Here is a 12678-nt window from a genome sequence, read left to right as displayed (position 1 = left end):
CTAAAAAAAAGTCAATATTTTATCAAAATAATATCTATTACTACTATTATATAAATGTACTACCTATAACTAACTATTATTTACATTTATATTTTTTAAATATATAAATAACATATTTATCTTATTTTTTATACACAGTTTTACATTATTTAATATATAAATAATAATATTAAACAAGCCAGCTAACGAACCGAGTTTTAGAATGTTTGTACTTGTTTATTTAAAATTTAACGAGCTCGAGCTCGAGCTCGAACACAAAAACAAATTTAACAAACCGAGTTCGAACGAGCTCCTACCGAGCCGAACCCAAGCCTGTTCATGAACGGCTCTGTTCATTTGCAACCCTAAATGCATACAATGAAATAGAGAGGGATTCAGTCACAAAACCAGCTCAAAATGGAAATCTGAATGAAATCAAAGAGTATACTCTTGAGGGAGCAAGGCTGCCCCTTCGGGCGAGCACCAGCGCTCCGTGCTATACAATCCAAACTCTATAAATATACCATTTGGAGGGAAGAAAATAAAAAGTAAATAAAAAATAACAAAGAAATTAACAAAAGCCTCACCAAAACCTTTGCTGCTACTGTCTTAATGCCTCTCTAAACCCCATGCTGAAACTATTCTCCAGGCCCTTCTTTCCACCGGCGCCTGCATTTCCTTTTTGCATCATGGTCACAAACTCATTGTAATCTATGAGCCCATCCTGAAAATTTTGAATGAAAAAACATAAATAATCATATGACACATAAATCCGGAATTTCTTTTGTTCATGATAATAAAGTTTGATTTAGAAGCAATGCAATGTAGGCTTGGTTTGGGAAGTGGGTTGGCTTTTTGGATTTTTGGCTTTTTTGGCCTGGGCTAAAAAGCCTGGTTTGGGAAGGGCTTTTTGGTTTTTTGGCTTTTTTGACTTTTTTTGTGAGAGAAGAGTGTAATGATTATGGGTTAGATGTGATGTTTTGTTTTTTGTGGCTAAAATAACCTATTTTGTCTTTTGTGGCTAAAATAGCCAAAAAAGCCTCCAACCCAACTTGCCAAACGGAGCCGTAATCTATGAGCCCATCCTGTGCTCTTGTTTCTATGTGTGTTTGTCTTTACTGTTTTATGTGTGATTGAAACCATGATTCTGCACAACAGCAGAATGGTTCCGTGCATCATAATCAAGGACAATGTGGCAACTTCCCGCTCTATCCAATCATTAATCCTTGATACAGTAACAAGTGGTAATGTGACAGAAATGAACAACTTACATTGTCCTGATCAACTTCTCGGATCATTTCTTCCAAGCGGACGTCCTCTAAGCCAAACTCCTCGCAGGCTTGTTGGAGCTCATCTGGGGTGATATAACCACTTCCATCCTTATCGAAGTAGTTGAAAGCTGCAAATAGATGATCTTCTTTCTGAACTTTGTTCAGATGCAATGTAGCAGCTACAAACTCTCCGTAATCAATTGTTCCACTGTTATCAACATCTGCCTGCAATTTCAGAAAATGCAATAGGATCAACGACAATTTAAGTTATATCATTCTCCAGGCATAAGAAAGTGTTTAGAAACAGAGAAACACTTCAATGCTTTGGTAAAATGATATCCACACATTTAGACAAAAGGATGCAAAGCAAAGGATATAAACAAAAATATATATATGATATTTGTCAAAATATTAATAACACCACCTCTGAAAGTAGTTTTTATTTCTTTTTTCTTTTTTCTCTGTGAGCAAGATGAAGAAATCAATATGTTGCAAGGAACAAAGTCTTCGGAGGAATCATCTTCTTGAAATTAATCCCATGTAATTATTAAATTCAAAGGAGATGCACTGAAAATGAATGTCTCAATCGCGCTTAAGCACAAAAGAAAGCTCCCAACTTTGGTGGACATGTTGGGCTCATAACATAAGCCATGTTTGGTATATGGAGAGGGGATTGAGGGGGTGGGGGATTGTTAATAATGCGTTTGGTTGGGAAAAAGGGATGGGATTGCTAGCACCATGGCATTGCTAATCCTTCAAAATGGTGGGATTAGTAATACTACCCCCATGGTACTGTTAATCTCATGGCCATGGATTAGCCACATCACTCCATCCAATGGTCAAAAATAAATCCCCCCTCTTATCCCATGTTATATCATACCCTAATCAAACATAGTATAATTGCTCCTAAGGTATATATAATAATCCCATTCTTTATCCTACTTATTAGTAATCCTGGCACTAATCCCATGATATCCAATCCCAAAAGTGCCAAAAATCTTATACTGGTTATTAAACATGTCTTTAGAATTTAGCTCAAAAAATTATGTATATTTGCCTGATACTTACTGCATGCATTAGATCGTAAATTTCAGAGTCCTTAAGATTAGCACCAACTCTTTTGAGTCCGGCCTTGAGTTCTTCAAAAGTGATTTGACCACTGTTGTCAGTGTCTATCATCTTGAACATTTGTTTCAGCCCAGCAATTTCTTCTTCGGATAGGTTCTCTGCAATAACCTGCAAGGAAAAAATATATTCTTTCATCAATTGAAAATCCAAAGAACAAATGTTTCAGCTCAAGTGGTATTTTTTCCAAGAACACGTCTTTCCCGTGCAGTGACCTACTCTGAGAGCCATTTTCTTGAGCTTGTTCATGGCAGAAAATTGTTTCATGCGACTAAGAACTGCTGAATCAAGAGGCTTGTCAGGAGCCACACCATCAACTTGAACCCAACGGTGGCCTGTGAGGGAATTAAACTACGTCTCAGCAACAAGGTTGTCCAAGTAAAGATTCAAAATAGGACGCTTCAGGATTGAAATGTGAAATCAAATCCAGAATAGCTAATAACACAAAATAACCATAGAGACTTTGGACAGTCATAATATTAAGAGAAACTCGAGAAAATGATCAATTAAAAGGCACACAAAAAAAACTGAAAATTCAGCTAAAGCAAGAGTTGTGAACTATTATTATAGCCAAGAATGGTTTTATGAGAAGTACATGAAAATTATGTTTTTGAGTTGAACAATCTAAAAATGGCGAGCAAAACCCACAAAAGTCATCTGAAATGCATTCAAAGAAGGAAAGAAAATTGTTAAAGTCAGTTATGAAAAAAAAAAAGAAAAAAAAGGGTGATGAACAACGGAAGGAAGAAAGGAGCTCGTACTATCACATAATTATTTATTTCTTTACAAATAGTAAAAATATTTTGTTAGCTTGCTCTTTTGGGGAAAAAAAAAAAAAACACTAAAAACTAACATGAATCCAATGCAGTTGGAAAATGTTGTCTGGTCAGTGAAGATTCTATAATTTTATAAAAGTTGATTAACCAGGAAGATTTTAGAAGCAAACTCCTTTCTATTGACTTGTTTAGAAAGAGAAAAGGTTCTATTAACACTACAGATAACTTGATAGTAATGGGGCTAGATAACTTCGATCATGTCACACAGTTCAAAAATTTTGAATTGATCAACACTAACGAAAAAGTAACCATAATAAGCCCTTCCATATGTAGTAGGAACTCCAATATGCCTTTGTGTAGTTTTGTGTACATTTCAAGCATTGTGTTACCACTAACCTTAGAAACAAGAATCTTATAATGAAAATCAACCACTTGGACGACATTTCTGTGTTTAAATACACAGTGACAGTCCACAAGGGTTAAAATGTAAGAATTTGTACCACAAGGAACAGGGCAATGAACTCAAAAAGTCCAAATGTACGTTCAGTTTTAAATACCACATACCATTAATTTATTCAATGTTGGAAAGTGACTAGTGTTACCCAATACAACTTCCCCTCTATTAATTAAATTTTTTATTCTTTTTGTAGGAAAGAGAAAATAAAACATTTCCCAGTTGTTAATGAAGTGGTCCTAATGTCATAATTATAAATCAGTTAAAACAACTTAAAAGCAACACAACTAAAAAGACTCACACAAAACTTGATGTGCAGTTAAGCGCCTTTTGGGGTCTCGAATGAGCATTTTCCTCACTAAATCTTTTGCACTATCTGAAATACTTGGCCAGGGATCAGACTCGAAGTCAAGATCACCATGCAGAACCTGTTCAAATATTCCTTGCTCGGTCTCTATAATTATGACAAGGAAGAAAAGGAAAGAAATGATAAAATAGTTATAATGTGTATCTTTTAGGAGTTAGTTGAAATATAGATACCCACCCAAAAAAAAGTTGAGATATAGACAGAAATAGGAAAGATGTAATTTTCAACAAGCAAAAAATTCCAGAATTCTCACCAGCCCAGAAAGGAGGAACTCCGCTTAGGAGAATATAAACAATTACCCCAGCACTCCAGACATCTGCTTCAGGACCATAACACTTTCGCAGCACTTCTGGAGCAACGTAATATGGGCTGCCAACCACGTCATTAAATTTTTCACCTGAAAGGATAGATCAATTAATTCAAAATTGGACACCCGAAAGTGAAATCTATAGAGCACTATGTAGAGTAGCTGTGCAGTCAAATAAGTGGGGAAAAAAAAGTGGAGTAACCACAGAAGTGGCCATGGACTACGTACTGTACCAAGAAAGCTATTATGTGTTATGTAGACTATTTTAGGGAAAGAAATAGGAGACCCTTCGAAGAGGAGGTTTTGGGGATGCACAGCGTGAAATTAGCTCTCCTACATAGTCCCCATTATTGGCTTGAAGGAAAATTTTGTGATTCTACTTTTTCTTTATTGATGTTACAGATCTTTCTTTGTAGATATTGGTATAGTGGTATTTTTTTATCTTTTGCTATGCTTCTGGAGTACACAGTATAGCGAAATCCATTTTGTAGGTAGTTAACACTTTAAATATGGAATAATCAAGTAATAACATTAAACAATTAACAGTAATGAAGAACAACATAATTCATATCATACAACTGCAGGTTCATTCATATTTTATAGAAGATTTGAATTCTATTAGCCCATCATACCTTAAAAAATAGACCCAGTATGGTTATAGCATGGTGGCATCAAAGTTCCCAGACCCACAAAATGACCCAAATAAAAAAGGATAATTACTGAAAGAAGATTTGACCTACAGCGCCACTGGAAATCCGAAGATATTAGCAAAAAATGAACTTCCGGAAAGACATTATCAAATATAGAATGAAATCTGCCAAATTTTTTTTTTAAAAAAATATGGTAATTTAGTGACCTAAGTATCAGCAAGTGTTCATCAAAGTATGCCGTCCAAAAAACCAGAACCAAAGGCATGGATGTCTATTTATAAGTAATGTTCATTAAAGAAGTGAATAAAATCTAGCAATGCGACATGAACATGAAGATTTCAGTGTCAACACTTTAAAAGACAATTACGTAGCCAAGTCAGTCTCTATAGTTCCATTTCTCTCTTAGTACTTAGATCTTCCACTAAAACTTCTCTCATTGATGCTTCCTTTGTGTACAACATGCTGTAGAAAACCTATTTGAATACATAAATTAACAAGACAAAGGTAAAACAATAAGAAGGCACTGTATCAGGAAATAACATTTACTTAAGCATTTCTACAGACAGCTAACTCAATTTTGCCCATAAATTTCAATCTTAATACCTAATATATACCCTTTTAAGACATCACAAGAACAACTTCAACAATATTCATGAGTAATATATACCTGGCTTGAAAAATATAGATAATCCAAAATCAATTGTTTTGAGAAGCGAGTCCTCCTGATGATCAACAAAGAGAAAATTCTCGGGTTTTAGGTCCCGATGCATAACTCCTAGAGAATGACAGGCCTCCACCACGCCAACTATGGTCCTAGTAAGCTCGGCTGCCTTTCTTTCTGTATAATGCCCACGTTGAATAATCCTATCAAAGAGCTCACCCCCTGCACACAACTCCATAACAACATGAACAGCCACAGCATCCTCATAAGCACCATTGATTGATATAACATTTGGATGCCCAGCCAAGTGGTGCATTATCTGAATTTCTCTCCTCACATCTTCCACATCCTCTTCAGTCAACAACTTCCTCTTAGCAATCGATTTACAGGCAAACTCTTTTCCTGTTGCTTTCTCCAGACAGTAAAACGTTGTCCCGAATTGACCTTGCCCTAGTTTCTTCCCCAATGAGTAAAACTCCTTCAAATTACCGGTTTTGGTCTGTAAAACCAAATTTGCCCTAAGCCCTGCACTAGCCATCCTCTTCATTTGTGGCTGCTTTTTGGGTTTTGCCGGTGGCTCTTGTTTTGATTCCACTTCTGGGATTTTCACTTGTTCAGGTGGTTTACTCTGAACCGGCATAGGCGATTCAGGTTCTTCTTTGATAGAAGATTGTGTCCCATGGACACTTTCTCTATTAGTGGCGGAGGCAGTGTCTCCTGGCAATGGGGATCGCCACACCGCGGCGGAGACCGATTGAAAGAAACCATTCTTTGAAATGCTAGGTCCAACACAAGTATTCCCCATTGATAAACACTGCTATACTCAATACCTGCTCAACAGTCCCTTTACTTTCACCATTAAGATCTAGCTTTGTTGCTTATGCTGAATGAACAAAGATGATCTGATTGTTAGATTAAAAAACCCAATACTATATTCTAGTCAAACCCTCTATCATTAGCTTAAACTAGTCCAAAAATTGTATAAAAATGCTTATATTAGCAGAAAAAAATGAAGAATAAGGAATGCAAAATCCAATCTGATCGTCTGATCAAAAACCCAATACTGTATTCTAGTCAAACCCTCTATCACTAGCTCAAACTAGTCCAAAAATTCAATGAAAAAAGGTTAAATTAGCTCGGAAAAATGAAGTATAAGAAATGCAAAATTCAATATCAATAACAAATTCAAGTGAATAACAACAGGGAAAGAAAATCCTAACGAAGTTGAGAGTCAAAAAATATATTGATCAAAGATCGAATCAAATCCACTAAAAATAAGCACAAAGGAACAGAGTCCCTATGTTATTGCTTGAACAATTCATCAACATGGAAAGGCAAGGAGCTTGGTGTGAACAGAAACTGCTTAAAAAGTGTTTGGAAGTCGAGAAAATGGCTGACCTCTTTCTGGGTATATACCAGATCGATTGGTTTACTTGGAAAATTTATAGTCTATAAATTCATATATACTCGGCACAGGTTTGTCTGCTCGACCCTACAACAACAAAAACGCGTTTTGGTCGGAAATTACATCTCTCTCTCTCCTCAATTTTTGGTTTATTTCTCATTTTTTATAGACAATTTCCAAGTTTAAATATGAAAATGTTTTCTTCTCCCATTCGTTAAATGGAATAGAATTCTCCCCATTTTGTTTTATGATTTTAAAACAAATTTAAGAGTGGTTTTTTTTTTTTTTTTTTTTCAAGTAATTTTTCAGTGTTTTTGTTTTCTTTTACAATTTTAAAAAAAAAAACGGATGTTTGAAAATTGTTTAGTTCATTTTTTAGTGGAAAATAGACTTTTTTTTTTTTTTTTGGATAAATTACAAACACATTTCTTGAGATTTACTTAAATTACAAATTATTTCATATGATTCTAAAAATTACATTATGTCTCCCAATATTTTTAATTTCATAACAAATAAATCATTTTATTAATAAATCATCAAGTTAAATAATAATTTTTAATAATATTAAAATTTTATTTCAATTAATAATTCTGATAATTTTATTATTGTATAGGTAAACATTTAGAAATTTCACATTTTCAATTAATTCTGTTAAATAAAAAATTCTGATAGGGAGATATTTGTAATTTCAAGGGTGTATTTATAATTTATCCTTCTTTTTAGTGTTTTAATGATGATTTAAAAGTGTCCCAATTTATAGAAAATTTATTAGAAAGTCATTTTTCAAGTGTTTGTATCCTAATTAATCCATAAGATATTCTTGTATTCTAGTAAATTCTATTATTTGAATATTTGATCAACCAAATCTTAATTCTTATATTTAAAGTATTTTATGGACATTTCTACCCTTACAAATAATTTTTGAACGGTTAGCAATTTGATAATATGAACATTCATATTCTACAATGTGAATGTTCACATTGACAGTGTGAACGTTCAGATTGATATGTTAGCATTCACATTGATGGTGTGAACATTCACATTGACGATATAAACATTCACATTGATGGTGTGAACATTCACATCGACGGTGTAAACATTCACATCACGAAATATTCACACTATAAATGTGAATACTGTTAGGGATATTTTAGTAAGTATGTCCCGCATAAGACTTATTGAAATATAAAAAAATAATGTAAATTAAATAAAATATAAATAGGTGAAAAGAGATTTATAAAAAAATTGTCCCTTTTGCCTAAGTTTAACTTGGGTTGGATTTGTTAAAAAGTTTGTTCACTTTTTTTGATAAATTAAAATTTTACAAGATTCCAAACAGAAAGAACATAACTACATTTTAAAATTTATTTTTTAAATTCATTACTACATGCCTGTATAAAAATTTAGGATAAATTACAAAAGTACTTCTTGTGGTTTAAAAAATTATAAATATCTTCTCATTAATATTTTTTATTTAATAAAATTAATTAAAAATATAAAATTCATAATTGCTCTCCTATACAATAATAAAATTACTTAAATTATTAATTAAAACATATTTATAACATTATTAAAAACTGTTAATTGATTTGATAATTTATTAATAAAATGGGTGATTTGTTATGAAATTAAAAATCTCAGGAGGTGAAATATAATTTTCAAAACTACAAAAAATGATTTGTATTTTAATCAAACATCAAAAATATATTTATAATTCGACCAAAAATTTAAGTTACTATGTTGCTTATGATTGGATGGTTCTTGATCCGTTCAATTCAATTTCTTCTAGTTGTACTCAAAAAAATAAATGAATTAAATTTAAATATATTTGAAAATATAAATTATATATATATATATATAAATAGAATTTCATACTTCTAACAATTTAAAATTTTTAATTTAAATTATTTGGCCATCTATGTTTAAAGGGAGAAAAAGTATTGTAACTCACTATTTTTCTTCTAATTTCTAAATCCTCAACATAATTTTTCTTGTTATAACTTTTCAATTGAGCAGTTGGATAGTTTAAAAAATGGGGTTTTAGTTTAAGATCCATAATATTAAGATTTTAAAAGATAAAAAATACATAATATTTTTATAGTAATCGAGGTTTCTCAACATTTTTATAGAAAAATTTTGGTACAGAGAAATTTTAGCATAGGAAAATTTCAACTCTTCAAAGATAAGTTTAATAGAGAAATTTGTCACAGAAAAATTTAATAAGCTAAAATTTCTCTAATAATATTATTGATAGACCTTAACTAATAAAAAAAAAACATATTAAATTTCTCCTACTATCAAAAATTATACAAAAATGTTTTATTAATTTTCTTTTAGAAAAAATTGCACTAAAAATAATAATTTTTTGAATTAAAGTCTAACACATAAGAAAGATTTACACTAAACATAAGGCAAACATAATTCATGAAAATCTTCTCTTTTTAGATTGTGACACTTATAATAATTAATTAATTATCATAAAATTGATTGCCACAAAGAAAGAATGATGTGAGACCGCAATTTGCGCGCCTTTGATGCCGGCCCAAAAGCTCCAAAAAGTAAATAAATCCACGCCAAGGATCCTCTAGAGTGAAATTTCCCTAAAGTTTCTTAAAGTGCTACAGTGTATGGTTGAGATTTATTGGCAAGTCACATCAGAAAAATTGATGTGACTTGCCAGTAAATCTCAACCATACACTGTAGCACTTTAGGAAACTTTAGAAAAAAATCACTCTAGAGGATCCTTGCCCATAAATCCAAAGCAAAATAAATCCAAAATGCAAACAACTAAAAATTTTGGCCCCTTTTTTTTGTTCCATTCCTATGTTTGAGAGGAGGGGCGTAGTCAAAAATTTCTTTTAATGGAATCATTCAGAGAATGTATTAATGATAATGTAATAATGATTGTTAGAGAATGAAGTGTTGATGGAGCAAATGAATGAACGAACACTGAGTTACAATTGACACCACTAAACAATGAATAACTCCAAATATATGTGATATTTATCTAGATTCACTGGAGTCATTTTATTAAAATTAACACCACTAAATAATAAATAACTCCAAACACTAGGGTTATTTTATTAAAATTCAAAACTATTATAAAAATTTCATATATATTTAAACAAAATTTAAAAATTCAGCGGTGTCTGACGCCACTGAGCCTCTGTTTGGCAAGATGGTTTTGAGGCTTTTTTGGCTATTTTAGCCACAAAAAACAAAATAGGCTATTTTAGCCATAACAAACAAAACATCACATCCAACCCATAATCATTACATTCTTCTCTCACAAAAAAAGTCAAAAAAGCCAAAAAGTCAAAAAGTCAAAAAGCCCTTCTCAAACCAAGCTTTTTAGCCCAGACTAAAATAATCAAAAAAACCAAAAAATTAAAAAGCCAATCCACTTCCCAAACGGAGGCTGAATTACACATAGTCCCACCCCTATTTGAGAGTATCCATTGGATAAAGCTAGTCAGTCCTTTTTCAGGGCAACCAAGTCGCACACTAATAAGGTCTGCTTGACTCACTAAAGTGACAGTACAGCAAGGTCATGTGATATTTCAATAGCATTTAATAAAAAAATTTAGTTAATGCATTTGTATGATTTTTTTTGTTGTATTATTATATATATATATATATATATTGTAAATATGTCTGATTAATGAAATAAGATTAGAGATATTAAGGTTAAGTTTGGTTATTCTAAATAAGTATACACTTTTTATCTTTTTATTTTTTTTTCATCACATCATCTCTCTACTTTTCTGTACATCTTTTCGTAAAAAGACAAAAAACACACTTATTTAGGTCATTCCAAACAACCCTTAAAAGATGAATGATACTGAAGAATCACTATTTTGTTTATATATTTGGTGATATTACATGGGATTCATATATAAAGTGAGTTATTATACTATGTTTATTTGAAATAATATAAAATTTGAAAGGTTATGTTTTCCATTATGGAGGAGGAAACCAAGTGGAGGTGGTATTATCCTATCCTAAAAAATATGTGGGATCTACATGATTTCTTTTTGTCAGGTGGTCTAAATTTTTATGACTCGAATGGCTCAAAACGACGTCGTTTCAAATGTAAAATAATCACATTTTGATACATTCGAGTCATTCAAGCCACACAAATTCAGGCCATCAAGTATTTTTCTTCTTTTTATCCAATTTGTTTTTATTCCCCAAATAAGTGTGGGCATTGTTTCCGTAATTTCAACCCATGATGCCCAAGTCACAAATTACAACAAAGTAATCTTACAAATACGCCAAGCCTACCCGCAAAATTGAAAAGAAAAATACATTTGAAAATTATATTTGTTAAAAAAAAAGATAACAATTCCCAAAATTTGAGAAATCAAAAAATAGTGTTTATACTTATTTTGAAAACAAGTTCTTATTTTTTCTTCTCTTTGGGTCCAATTTGTGTCCAGTTAGAGATTAAGGCTGGACCCTCCACTATGCTCCATGGGCATACTTTTGGACCCCGCACGAACCGTTCACATTTTAGGATTCGTTAAATACATTATCTCTATAAAAAAATCAAATCGATCAGATAACGGCAATTATGTGTTCGAATCAATTTTATATATAAAAAATAAACATTGAAAAAATAAACATTTCATATAAAATTAATTCGAACATGTAGTTGCCGTGATCAAATCGACTTGATTTTTTTACAGAGATAATATATTCGATAAACCCTAAAATGTGAACAGTATGAACAGTTTGAATTATCAAAGTAAAATCCAAAAATAAACTCACAGAGTAGACTAGAAGGTCCAATCTTGATCTCCAATAGAGACAAGTTAAACCTTTTTTCTTTCCCCCGTACACTTCAGCCACCACTGCTCGCCAACTCTCCACCAACTGACCAAATATTGGTTTTTTGTTTTTGTATAACATGTGTACCAAATTTATTTGGGAATTACATTTCAATCCACCTTTTCAAAAATAATTATAGAGTCATAGAAAAAATTATGATTTTAATTATTAATATTTATAAAATTTATCATTTATTTGTAATTATTTTTTCCAATAACCACTGATTTGATTTTCCACAAATTATTTTTTGTTTTTAATTTTTACAAAATCTATCTAAATATATATATTTTTATACGACTAGTTTACTTGGGGAAGTAAATTAATTGGTTGGAAACAGCAGTGGTGGCAGTTGGTCCATGACAATGCTTGATGGTTCTAGTTTTCACTGATTTGCGTAGTCAATAGCTTTCTTTCTTCTATATTAATTTTATTTATTTATTTATTTGTTTTCCTACCTAATATATTGTAAGTCATACAAGGAAGATCATGGTCTAAAAATAGTGATCGTTTGATCCAAAGTACACTTTGGTTGTTTGAACGTGCACGTTGGTGGCATCATAGTATTCTACTTACATACTTGCCTTCCTAGATGTGAACACACACAAATGTACAATGTTTTGAATTAATTAATATTTAATTAAAAAAATAGAAGAAAATAAAAATAAAATAAAATATAGAAAAGAAAGGGAAGCAATCAAATGATGCACGTCTTCATTATATATTCCATATATCCACATAATTTGAATAACACTTGCCATATACTTTTTCTTTTCATTTTCCTTTTTTTTTAATATAGGATACTATTTGATGTTGGTATAACTACAAAGTATAAATATTGAGTTAAGAACCATCA

At 31.6% G+C, this 12678-nt stretch overlaps 1 protein-coding gene across 4 annotated transcripts; it reads right to left on the bottom strand.

Annotated features, from left to right (window-relative positions):
• Positions 1–373: 373 nt before the first annotated feature.
• LOC114287683 (calcium-dependent protein kinase 1) lies at positions 374–7233 on the bottom strand. 4 transcript variants are annotated; one of them, XM_082922979.1, is made up of 8 exons: positions 6989–7233; positions 5597–6473; positions 4226–4369; positions 3907–4059; positions 2595–2710; positions 2319–2486; positions 1251–1475; positions 374–703 (listed from the first exon to the last, which is right to left on the bottom strand). In XM_082922979.1, exons 2-8 carry the CDS (start codon positions 6393–6395, stop codon positions 581–583), a joined length of 1728 nt encoding a protein of 575 aa, XP_082779105.1. In that variant the 5' UTR covers positions 6396–6473; positions 6989–7233; the 3' UTR covers positions 374–580. The 4 variants fall into 4 exon arrangements, with proteins under 4 accessions (XP_082779105.1, XP_028086928.1, XP_028086927.1 ...); XM_028231126.2 differs by lacking the exon at positions 374–703 and adding an exon at positions 887–1064; XM_028231127.2 differs by having other exon boundaries at positions 5597–7153.
• Between the last annotated feature and the right edge of the window lie 5445 nt (positions 7234–12678).

The sequence above is a fragment of the Camellia sinensis genome, chromosome 1 (genome assembly GCF_055761805.1).
Source record: "Camellia sinensis isolate YWXY chromosome 1, ASM5576180v1, whole genome shotgun sequence".
NCBI classification, from domain to species: domain Eukaryota; kingdom Viridiplantae; phylum Streptophyta; class Magnoliopsida; order Ericales; family Theaceae; genus Camellia; species Camellia sinensis.
Note: the sequence above shows the minus strand (reverse complement) of the source record. Positions and strands in the feature narration are given on the sequence as shown.

Coding starts and splice junctions, on each gene's coding strand:
- LOC114287683 (XM_028231126.2), bottom strand. CDS start 6,395: ATGGGGAATACTTGTGTTGGACCTAGCATTTCAAAGAATGGTTTCTTT. Junction 1,476..2,318: donor TTTACGATCTAATGCATGCA/GTAAGTATCAGG, acceptor CTGAAATTGCAG/GCAGATGTTGATAACAGTGG. Junction 1,065..1,250: donor GAGAAGTTGATCAGGACAAT/GTAAGTTGTTCA, acceptor ACAAGAGCACAG/GATGGGCTCATAGATTACGG.